Raw genomic sequence first — 9,947 nt, 5'->3', positions numbered from 1 at the left:
TCGTTTCAATGTTCCTACTTACTTCCACATCAGTCGCCCTTCCATTAACCACATCAGCATGTTTCGGACTCTTAAACAGATTAGCTTTTGGTATAATCGTTGCTCTAGAGGTTTTAACGTAGACAACTGAACTGAAAATGGATTAAAGGCATTGAAGATTACTTGGTTTGTCATCCCATTGATCCCTACCTGTTGAGCTTTTCTCCACTATCGGGAGTCAACGTTTTGGAGCTGGACGTTGGGCTTAAGCTGAGGGAATTGCTTCTGAATTTTCTTAATCTTTCATTGGCTGATACTAGGGGCGTTTCGTTGCGAACACTGTCCTCGGCTTCGGACAGCACAATAAAGCCCTGAGGTGAGCTACAAGGAATGGATTAAACAATTTTAAAGATTTCGCTTTATTCACATACTCAAACTGTGCCTTGTGTTTGTCTTTGGCTGGCGAAGGACTATCGTCTATAACTATAACTGTTCCATTAAGTTTTCTGCGACTGTTTTCGAGCCTCTTAATTGCGGTTTCCAAAGGATACTTTGTGAATTGCTCTTTAGGGCTGATTGTTCCACCTGCACACACAGAACTAGAAGTGCCTTGGAAAGGCTTCGCCGGTTTCTCTGATGCTGGCGCCAAAGTGTCGCATAGCCGTTTCCGAAGTGCAGTTAATCTATTTGCTGCCAAATTACCGGCTTTCGGTTTAAGGGCCGGATGCAGGGGCGACTCAACATTGATTCGTTTGCTCGTGGTAGCCTCATCTTCCCCTTCATGTTGTCTTTTGGCTGCTCTTCTTTCGTTGTTTCTGCGAGGCATTTTAAAGAGGCTGATGTCTAAACAGGCAATTACCTAACGATGTTCACGGCAACTCGGTTGTAAAACGGTTTAGAGACGAAAATAAATAATTTGAGCACATGAAATTGACATTTTTAGAAAATGGCAAAGTGAGGTTAATCCACAAAATATCCCCCCTGGGGGTATGTTCTGTGGGTTAATCATCGGATATTTAATTTCAGAGAAGAGCAGGCTTGTGTTGGTAGATGGCGCTGGGGGCGATTGTGCGTGCTCTGTGCCCGCTGTACAGTGCGTACTTGAAAAAATATTAATAAAATAAAACTGCTACTTTTTTCCTAGCGGGGTTTGAGCACAAAATTTGCTATTGAATTCTCTATCCAGTGGTGTAGAAATGAGGGCGCTGGCTCGCTTTGTGGCTGAGATATGAGCAAAAGAGTGGCGACATGTTCGGAAACGGTGGGCTTATTTTGTACCTGAATGTTTCTCTTTTCGTAGAACCGTAAGTATTTCTTAACTCAAGTTTCACTTCGTGAATGGGAATTTTAATTCTCTATCAACTGGTGGTTCAACGAGCCCCGTAGCTTAAATGGTTCTTAAGTGATGAGCAAAAACGTGTCGTCATGTTTGCAAACGATGGCTTTATAACGGGCCGAAATGTTTCGCTATTTGTGTCAAAACCGCTACTATTTCCTAACTCAAGTTTTTCTTAGTGAATGAAAATTTTAATTCTCTATCAAGAGGTTGAAAAATGTGTGCTTGGGCTGAAACTGTTCTTGAGTTATGAGCAAAAAGGTGGCGTCATGTTCGGACACGATAATATTCTCTTAGACCTGTATGTTTCGCTTTTTGAAGGAAAACGCTATTTTGTAATAAAAATTTTAGTCGCTGAATGAGATTTTTAATTATTTATTTATCTGTAGAGAAACTAGCACCGGTAGTCAAATGGTTCTTGTCGCGATTAGCAAAAAGGTGGCGTTATGTTTGAAGACTTTGAACCTGATTTTTTAGTTTTTGCGGAAAATCCGCTTTTATCTGGAACTCAACTTTCACTTTGTAAATGTGATTTTTAATTCTCTACCTACTGGTAGGAACTGTAAGGCTGTAATAATAATAAGTAACGCTAATAGACATTTTCGACACATTTTAAGCTTTTTTTGAACGTTCTCGATCTTTATCCGACGATTTCTTCCTTATTATTAACTCAAACACTTTATAAATGCATATTTGTGACCTTCTTGCGTCGAAAGGAACCAATTCAGCTCAAAAAACACGCATGTAAAATTTTGATTTTTGGTTGAAATTTTCCCAAGGGTGGTGGTCGATGTTTTAAAAAAATTTATTTTTTTTTTAAATGTCCTAAATTTTACATCATTTTCAGCTCACGGAAGCGAAAAATGCATCGAACTCATTGAAAAACTTGGTAGAAGTTTCAGATCCGAAATAATAGACATTTTCGGCACATTTTAAGCGGTTTTTCAGCGTTTACGATCTTCAGTCGACGATTTATTCCTTATTATTGATGCAAACACTTTAAAATGCATATTTGTGACATTCTTGCGTCGAAAGGAATCGATTGAGCTCAAAAACCCTGCATCTGAAATTTTGATTTTTTGCCGAAACTTTTCAAAGGGTAGAGGCCGATTTTTTGAAAAATGAAAATTTTCTTAAAATGTCTTAAATTTTACATCATTTTCAGCTCACGGAAGCGAAGAATGCATCGAACTCATTGAAAAACTTGGTAGAAGTTTCAGATCCGAAATAATAGACATTTTCGGCACATTTTAGGCGTTTTTTGAGCGTTCACGATCTTCAGCCGACGATTTCTTCCTTATTATTGACCCAAACACTTTACAAATGCATATTTGTGACCTTCTTGCGTCGAAGGGAACTGATTGAGCTCAAAAAACCTGCATGTAAAATTTTGATTTTTGGTCGAAATGTTTCCAAGGTTGAGAGCCGATTTTTTGAAAAAATTATAATTACATTTGGTGCAAAGATATGCGTAAAAAATGGGGAATTCGACACTTAAGAAGTCCACCAACACCAGTGGAACTTCATGTTCCCCCAAAATCCCCTCACTCTATTGAAGAGTGGCGCAATAAAAGAAAACAGTCTAGAATTAGCTATATTTGGTTAATTCAGTATTGAGGAACATGTGGTGTGACAATAAAGATCAACTCAGCAGGGTTTAACTAAAACGACTGTAAAACCTTAAGCTTAAGTAGTGTTCCAATCAGGAGCTCTTCTACGCTCTTCTAGTGCTTTACAAGCATCCAGTCCAGAGGACCTAGAAGGTGTGGGCGTTCCTGCACACTCCACAGCCCAAAGCGAATTCTTCACCTGTAGCTGGATGTTTAACGTGAAGAGGACATTCATCGCCCTCAAGCTGAGTGGCTCTCGGCCCTGAAAATTGAGAAAAAACCCCTACATTTTCATCCTGGCCTGCAAGACTAAAAAAGTACCGGCAGGACAAACAGGCAGCTCTCCTTTGGATAGAATGGTGACCCGTTGAAAGTCGTCGTGACATGGATTGCAAAAGTGCGTGGTACCAAAGCAGAAGAAAACGGCCACTGAACAACAATAGCGGCACTTGTACTCCAGAAAATCGGCCCCATGTTTGGGGCACATCTGAGCCCTAGCCACATCGCTACATGCCCCACATACCAGTTCAGCAGGATCGTACGAATCGCCTGCATCTGCATCACAACGCGCTTCCCCTCCATAGTAAGCCTACAAATTATCACCGATGCACGCAACTATGCAGTATGCATGTACTCATTCACCTTATTGCATTTGAAGCACACATAGTAGGCGTATCTGTCCATGGCGTAGGAGGCCGGATCGTTGTAGAATCGAGCTCCTGGTGTCTGCACCGCCTCAACAGTGTGCAGACCTTCGTATTCCAAGCGCATTAAGGCTTTCCGGCGCACGTCCTTGTAGAGATCTTTAATCGGCTCTAGAAGCTCCTCCAAGGTCGGGTGGTTGATATCGAGCTTCAGGATTAAAGTACATGGTAAACAATGGCGTTTTTTTATACCGGCTTCTACTTTGTATTGGAAAAAGTAGAACCGGGAAATTTGCAAAAGTACTCGATTTTTCGATAAAGGGATTAACGCGCATTGGAATATTTCGAATGATTGGCGCTTCCACTTGAATGGAAAATGTCAGGAAGTATCAGCTATTGCTTATTAACGATCGAAGTGTCGATATTAATAAGTAGGCAATTGATATAGTGGAGGCGATTTTCCTGCTGGAATTTATTTAACATTGGGCCTACCTTCCTTGATCTACGATTCCTACTATGATCAGTAAAAGACTCATTTTTTATTCAATTTTCCACCCATCTTTTACGTGAGCTTAATGAAAAAGCCACCATTCGGGGGGTGATACCAAATACACTGCTGTCAAACTTCTAATTTAGTTTTTGGCAAATATCTCACTTCCCTCTATGTATTTCCAATCCTTAATATTTTGTCTGTACCCGCTGTATACTTCCAGACAGCACCACCAAAGCGAATGTTGAATCGCCCTGTATAAAAAGTGAAAACGACCAATTTGTTCTTACCTTGCATATGGGGCAGAGGGAGAAGGAGAATGTAATTCGTGGTCCAGCCCATCGTTTCATCAAAACCGCCTTGCAGCAGTGCAAGTGAAATACATGCCCACATTGTAACTGAAAAAAAACTTTAACTAGTAACTCCTAAACATTGAGGAAAGGATTTCATTGGGTTAATAGGGACTCCTCCCTTTGCTTCTGCTCGCTAGTTAAAACTCCCTATAGCTTAGGTCAGGTGATCGAGGTGGCCTATTTTTGCTCCACCTCATGCAATTGATCATTTTTCAACCATTTCATGTAATATTCGACTGAGTGAACACGAGCTTCTTCATGTATGGCCATAAAGTCGGGCCTTATAGAACTGACTATTTTTCCTTAACGATTCCTATACCGATTTGAAGCAGTTTCCGAAATATTAAATTAGTAACTTTTTTCTCAAAACTAAATTAGTGATCTTCCGCCTATAGATAAAACTATTTTTAAATTTTGTAATATTTAAAAACATATTTTTTCAATGGGGCACCCGGTATATTAGTCAATGTTCAGGGCTACCAAATTCCCTTTCAAATGATATGTCATGTTCCTATACTTAAAACGTCAAATTTCCCACAAAATGCATTTGACGTATTTGTCGAAGACAGTCAACAGATGTCATAATGGTTACAGGCGTTGAAATACGTCAAACCAGACAGGCAGCAAAGTTTCAGACAGAGTTTGTGCTCTCATATAATAATAAGATGGAGAGAAACATTAATTTAAGCAAAGTTGTTTTTCTTCGCTTATTGGCAATTGTCAACGGGTTTGACGCATTGCATAACCGCAATCTCTTATGACATTTTATGGCTGTTTTCGACAAATACGTCAAAATAAGCGCACGGTCGCAAACATTTTCATTTTCTTGAGGAAATTTGACATTTTAGGTATTGGAGACATTTCATAAGGAAATTAATTTCCTTTCCGAACATGGACTGATATACACGGTGTTCTTGAAAAAATAGTTTTAATTTGTAACTGGATGATTCATTTCAAGCCTGCAAAATCCAAAACAATTGACTGCATCTGAAGCTCAAGCTCAAGAATTCCCTAATGGGGGCCAAAAATTTATTTTTTTTGTATCAAACTCGCGTTTCCTAGAACTATGTTTTGATAAAAAAAATATTCAAATTTGAGAAACCGCGAGAAAACAGGTAGATGAATCGATAAGGCCTTTTTAAAGGTTCAAGAATATACCGGGTGTCCCATTTAAAATTCCGTGGTTGTTAGTGAGTTTTTATAAAAGCGCCAATGCCGCACTGCTGAAATTATCATGGGTCAATAGAGCTCATCCGATTACTTTATGGAACAAATGTTCCGAAAAATCGTGCTTTGCGTTCTCCATAGACGTGAATCACCCTGTATATTCTGTGTGGTCACAAATGCTTCTCTTTGGAGCAAAATAGCGAATATTCGAGAAAAATAAGCGAATGAAATCACTTAATGATAAAGCTAGAGGTTTTATGTTGCTCTACAGTCTAATTCTTACAGTTTTGGGGACATTTATCTCAACATTTGGAACGTCGTCAGTGCAAGAAACTGTACAAACAGAAGAAACAATAAAATCAGCTTGCGTTAATGATTTTTTCGCCAATAACTCCCAAACGCTGGCAGTTGCAAAGAAACTACTAGAGAGAAGAAAGTTTCAAAATTCGGACAGTTTTTGAAAAATCTATTGCGAAACTTCGAACGTAGTTAGTGCAACAAACTGGATTCATTTCCATGTTTTGCAAACTAAAATCACCTTGCGTTAATGAATTATTTTGCAAATAACTCGCAAACGGTGACAGTTGCGAAGAAACTACTTTCAAAATTGAGTGCAGAAATAAAAAAGTGGTAAACTTTAGTGGCGCACCATGAAAAAGTTCTGGCAGTAAAAGGGGGCAGGACCCCTCAAAATCGATCGCTTCTCCTCTCGCCATTTAAAGCCCGAACCACTCTGTATATCTTAAAGATGAACGCCTCAGGTTTACTCGAAGACCATCCAGACTTTGATCTGCAAGCTCATTGGAGCTAAAACTCGTCTACTTCCAGCATGGTGGCAAAAACTAATACTTTCGACTACACTATCAACCATTCAATTCGTGGTAAAACCCAACTGTCGAAAATCAATGAATAAAACAGATTACAAATAATGTCGAATATCAATGATAAAGCATCTCAATGATATAAATAGTCGACCGTTCAAGGCACGATTTAAGTACCATCTGATCGTATTAAAAGAGTTCAGGTTCGGGGTTTCGACATGAACAGAACGCTCTTTGGAATCGCCCTTCTAGGCCTGTGCATTTGCCTATCTATTGCCGATGAACCAGGTAAGATGAGCCAAACGAACTGAGTTTTCCAATCCAAATGAAAAATAGATGTTCCAGCGTGTCCGGAAAATGACGATGGACAAGCGGAATTTCTAGAAGATCCGGAGGATTGCAACTCTTACTATGAGTGCAGTAACGGACGTGCCATTCATTTTTCTTGTCCACCCGGAACGTACTATGATGGGAATAAAAAGTGCCAGTGGCCGGAGAATGTGGACTGTGGAACCCGACCAACCACCCTTGAACCACCTACAACTGAACCTTCCACAGATCCACCGACGACGGATCTTCCTAAACCTGGCCCGGTCTTGGTCCGGTAGATGATAGTGAAAAACCGACTGGAATAATGCGAGATCTTTGTCTACCTAATAGAAAATATATGTACTAAACCCAAACCTCTTTTCTGGTTTTTTTATGGCCATTAGGTAAGAACCGAATAAAGATAACACCTTCAAGCACGTAAACAACGGCCACTTAACGGTGCCATTCTGCTGAATCCATGCGAATTTCCAGAACGATCCGATGACCTCAAACTCAAGATAACGGCCATACTCACGTATATAAGGCTGCGCTTAAAAAGTATGCAACAGTACTAAAAAACCCAGTTTAGCAACAATGAAGGCAATCAAGCGCCTTTTTTTCATATTAACTTTGGTGGCATTTGCCTGGACCTTAAGTGCTGCCGTTCCAGGTAAAACCGACCAACGTTTCCCACCAAACATTTCAAGTGTCTTGGACTTTTTGCAGAATGTGCAACTGAGGATGAAGACGATGTAAAAATCTACGAAGACCCGGACAACTGTGCTGCTTTCTACGAATGCTCACATGGAGTCGCTTATCTATTCGAGTGTTCAGTTGGGCTCTATTTCAATGTGGAGCTGCAAGTATGCGATTTTTCCAATGATGTGGACTGTGGAACCAGACCCATACTACCAACGACGAAGTCTGTAAATTAATCTGCTTTGTAAATGGCCAATAAAATCTGCGGAGGATGAATCAAGCGACTTTGATATTCCAGATCATGCATCTTCCCGTTAGAATCCCACTTTAGTCCCTGCAGATTCACCAGGTGGAGTTAAGCAGAGAATAAAACGGATCTCTGAGTGGCAATCAACAACATTTTGGTCGAAATTTAACTGTTTATGCTGGCGTTGGTTTCATCACTGTGTAAACAGTTGTGCATCAAGTGACTCTTCAATATCTGTCCGCTTGTATGCTTATCGCTTTAGACTCGATCAAATTCCATCTTAATATCGTTCGCTATCTGCGAAATATTAAGTACAAGTGGAAGTGATTCGTAATGTTGCAAGAGCTCAGAGAAGGTGTTTCATACTCTTCGTCTCTTCGTTTCAATGTCCCTTGCGCTTATGAGTCAAAGCTCTTTTATTACGTGCACTTTTATCCCCCTGATGGTGTTCAGCAGTTCTCCACCATTCCCTGTTCTGATGTGCGAATAATCCAACTTTTGCATCTGGATGGCTCCACTGGGAAACTTGCCATCTGAGCCCAGTTCTGAGCCAATTTCTCATTCCTGTTGGGTTTTAAGAAGTAGTGAAACTCACCTGAATAGCTGGGGCACATGATAGGGCTTCAGTAAAGCAGATCATACACATGTCATCAGAGTCTTGGCGCAAAGAGGCGTTGTTTGAGCACCCGTGCAGACAAGGAAGACATTGAGTTTCTCCAAAGGTTCCCCCGCACATGTGGCCGCAACTTAGGAGTTTCGTACAGGCGTTCTTTCCATATTCCTGAAAATCCAACATTAGCCGAAGGAATTATTATTTAATTAGTAAGTCCGCTCTCCACATTTGGAGGGTTTGGGCAACGAATTTTCACGTCTGAAGACTTAAAACAGGCTTTTGAATGAAGGAAGATGAAAGGAACAAAGGAGACATTGCTGGTGCAAAAGAGTTCGAAGATAGAACACCTCAAAAGGAAATAGGTCTAAGTCAGTGAATTTTTATGAGTTAACGCAGTGTTGCTTAAATGTGCAAGTGTTCCAACCCAACGCACCGGCGCAGCAACTCAGTACCGTGGCTGGGAAAATGTTGATGACCTTTTGTTACTTTTTTTTACAAACTTCTTTTTGAGTGTTTCGCCTCTCATATAATAATAAGATGGAGAGAAAGATTAATTTAAGCAAAGTTGTTTTCCTTCGCTTATTGGCAAATTGTCAACGGGTTTGACGCATTGCATAACCGCAATCTCTTATGACATTTTATGGCTGTTTTCGACAAATACGTCAACATAAGCGCACGGTTGCAAACATTTTAATTTTCTTGAGGAAATTTGACATTTTAGGTATTGGAGACATTTCATAAGGAAATTAATGTCTTAAAACAGGCTTTTGAAAGAAGGAAGATGAAAGGAACAAAGAAAACATTGCTGGTGCAAAAGAGTTCGAAGATAGAACACCTCAAAAGGAAATAGGAACAATGCGGTTACAAGAAAGTACGTCTAACTCAGTGAATTTTTATGAGTTAACGCAGTGCTGCTCAAAGGTGCAAGTGTTTCAACCCAACGCACCGGCGCAACAACTCAGTACCGTTGTTGGGAAAATGTTGATGACCTTTTTATACTTTTTTTTACAAATTTCTTTTTGGGTATTTCGCCTCTCATATAATAATAAGATGGAGAGAAATTGTAATTTAAGCAAAGTTGTTTTCCTTCGCTTATTGGCAAATTGTCAACGGGTTTGACGCATTGCATAACCGCAATCTCTTATGACATTTTATGGCTGTTTTCGACAAATACGTCAACATAAGCGCACGGTTGCAAACATTTTCATTTTCTTGAGGAAATTTGACATTTTAGGTATTGGAGACATTTCATAAGGAAATTAATGGCTTAAACAGGCTTTTGAAAGAAGGAAGATGAAAGGAACAAAGAAGACATTGCTGGTGCAAAAGAGTTCGAAGATAGAACAGCTCAAAAGGAAATAGGAACAATGCGGTTACAAGAAAGTAGGTCTAACTCAGTGAATTTTTATGAGTTAACGCAGTGCTGCTTAAAGGTGCAAGTATTCCAACCCAACGCACCGGCTCAGCAACTCAATACCGTTGCTGGGAAAATGTTGATGACCTTTTTTTACTTTTTTTTACAAACTTCTTTTTGGGGATTTCGCCTCAAAAATTTTTGTTTTTTCGTCTGTGTATTAATTAATAATTATTAGAGCGAATTTTCATATACTGTATTATCCTACTATTGTTACACAATTTATTAACATACTCTTTTTTAGGTTCATTTAGGTTCTTTTGAT

The 9,947-nt window shown here is 39.7% G+C and overlaps 3 protein-coding genes across 4 annotated transcripts in view; 1 reads left to right on the top strand and 2 right to left on the bottom strand.

Moving 5' to 3' along the window:
* Positions 1 to 933, bottom strand: part of LOC109543289 — a 4,344-nt gene extending 3,411 nt beyond the window's left edge. For both annotated transcript variants that reach the window (XM_019912911.2, XM_019912912.2), the window contains exons 1-3: positions 411 to 933; positions 190 to 360; positions 23 to 131 (exon numbers count right to left, since the gene is read on the bottom strand). In XM_019912911.2, the coding sequence (XP_019768470.2) occupies positions 23 to 131; positions 190 to 360; positions 411 to 805 (675 nt within the window). In that variant the 5' untranslated portion in view covers positions 806 to 933. The remainder of the gene's footprint in view (positions 1 to 22; positions 132 to 189; positions 361 to 410) is intronic.
* A 1,963-nt stretch (positions 934 to 2,896) lies between these two features.
* The window catches only part of LOC109543312 (E3 ubiquitin-protein ligase MYCBP2), a gene marked incomplete in the record, with an annotated part of 67,418 nt that continues 60,367 nt past the window's right edge, over positions 2,897 to 9,947 (bottom strand). The window contains 5 exon segments of the mRNA XM_048669929.1: positions 2,897 to 3,187; positions 3,247 to 3,514; positions 3,568 to 3,777; positions 4,350 to 4,457; positions 8,251 to 8,436. Coding sequence (XP_048525886.1) covers positions 3,072 to 3,187; positions 3,247 to 3,514; positions 3,568 to 3,777; positions 4,350 to 4,457; positions 8,251 to 8,436 — 888 coding nt within the window.
* Positions 6,523 to 7,083, top strand: LOC125505671 (peritrophin-1-like). The gene is made up of 2 exons (XM_048669931.1): positions 6,523 to 6,688; positions 6,737 to 7,083. Exons 1-2 carry the CDS (start codon positions 6,619 to 6,621, stop codon positions 7,006 to 7,008), a joined length of 342 nt encoding a protein of 113 aa, XP_048525888.1. The 5' UTR covers positions 6,523 to 6,618; the 3' UTR covers positions 7,009 to 7,083.

This window comes from Dendroctonus ponderosae, unplaced genomic scaffold (assembly GCF_020466585.1).
Source record: "Dendroctonus ponderosae isolate FM_Combo_2020 unplaced genomic scaffold, Dpon_F_20191213v2 Dpon_F_20191213_9, whole genome shotgun sequence".
Taxonomy (NCBI): domain Eukaryota; kingdom Metazoa; phylum Arthropoda; class Insecta; order Coleoptera; family Curculionidae; genus Dendroctonus; species Dendroctonus ponderosae.
Note: the sequence above shows the minus strand (reverse complement) of the source record. Positions and strands in the feature narration are given on the sequence as shown.

Coding starts and splice junctions, on each gene's coding strand:
- LOC125505671 (XM_048669931.1), top strand. CDS start 6,619: ATGAACAGAACGCTCTTTGGAATCGCCCTTCTAGGCCTGTGCATTTGC. Junction 6,689..6,736: donor ATCTATTGCCGATGAACCAG/GTAAGATGAGCC, acceptor AATGAAAAATAG/ATGTTCCAGCGTGTCCGGAA.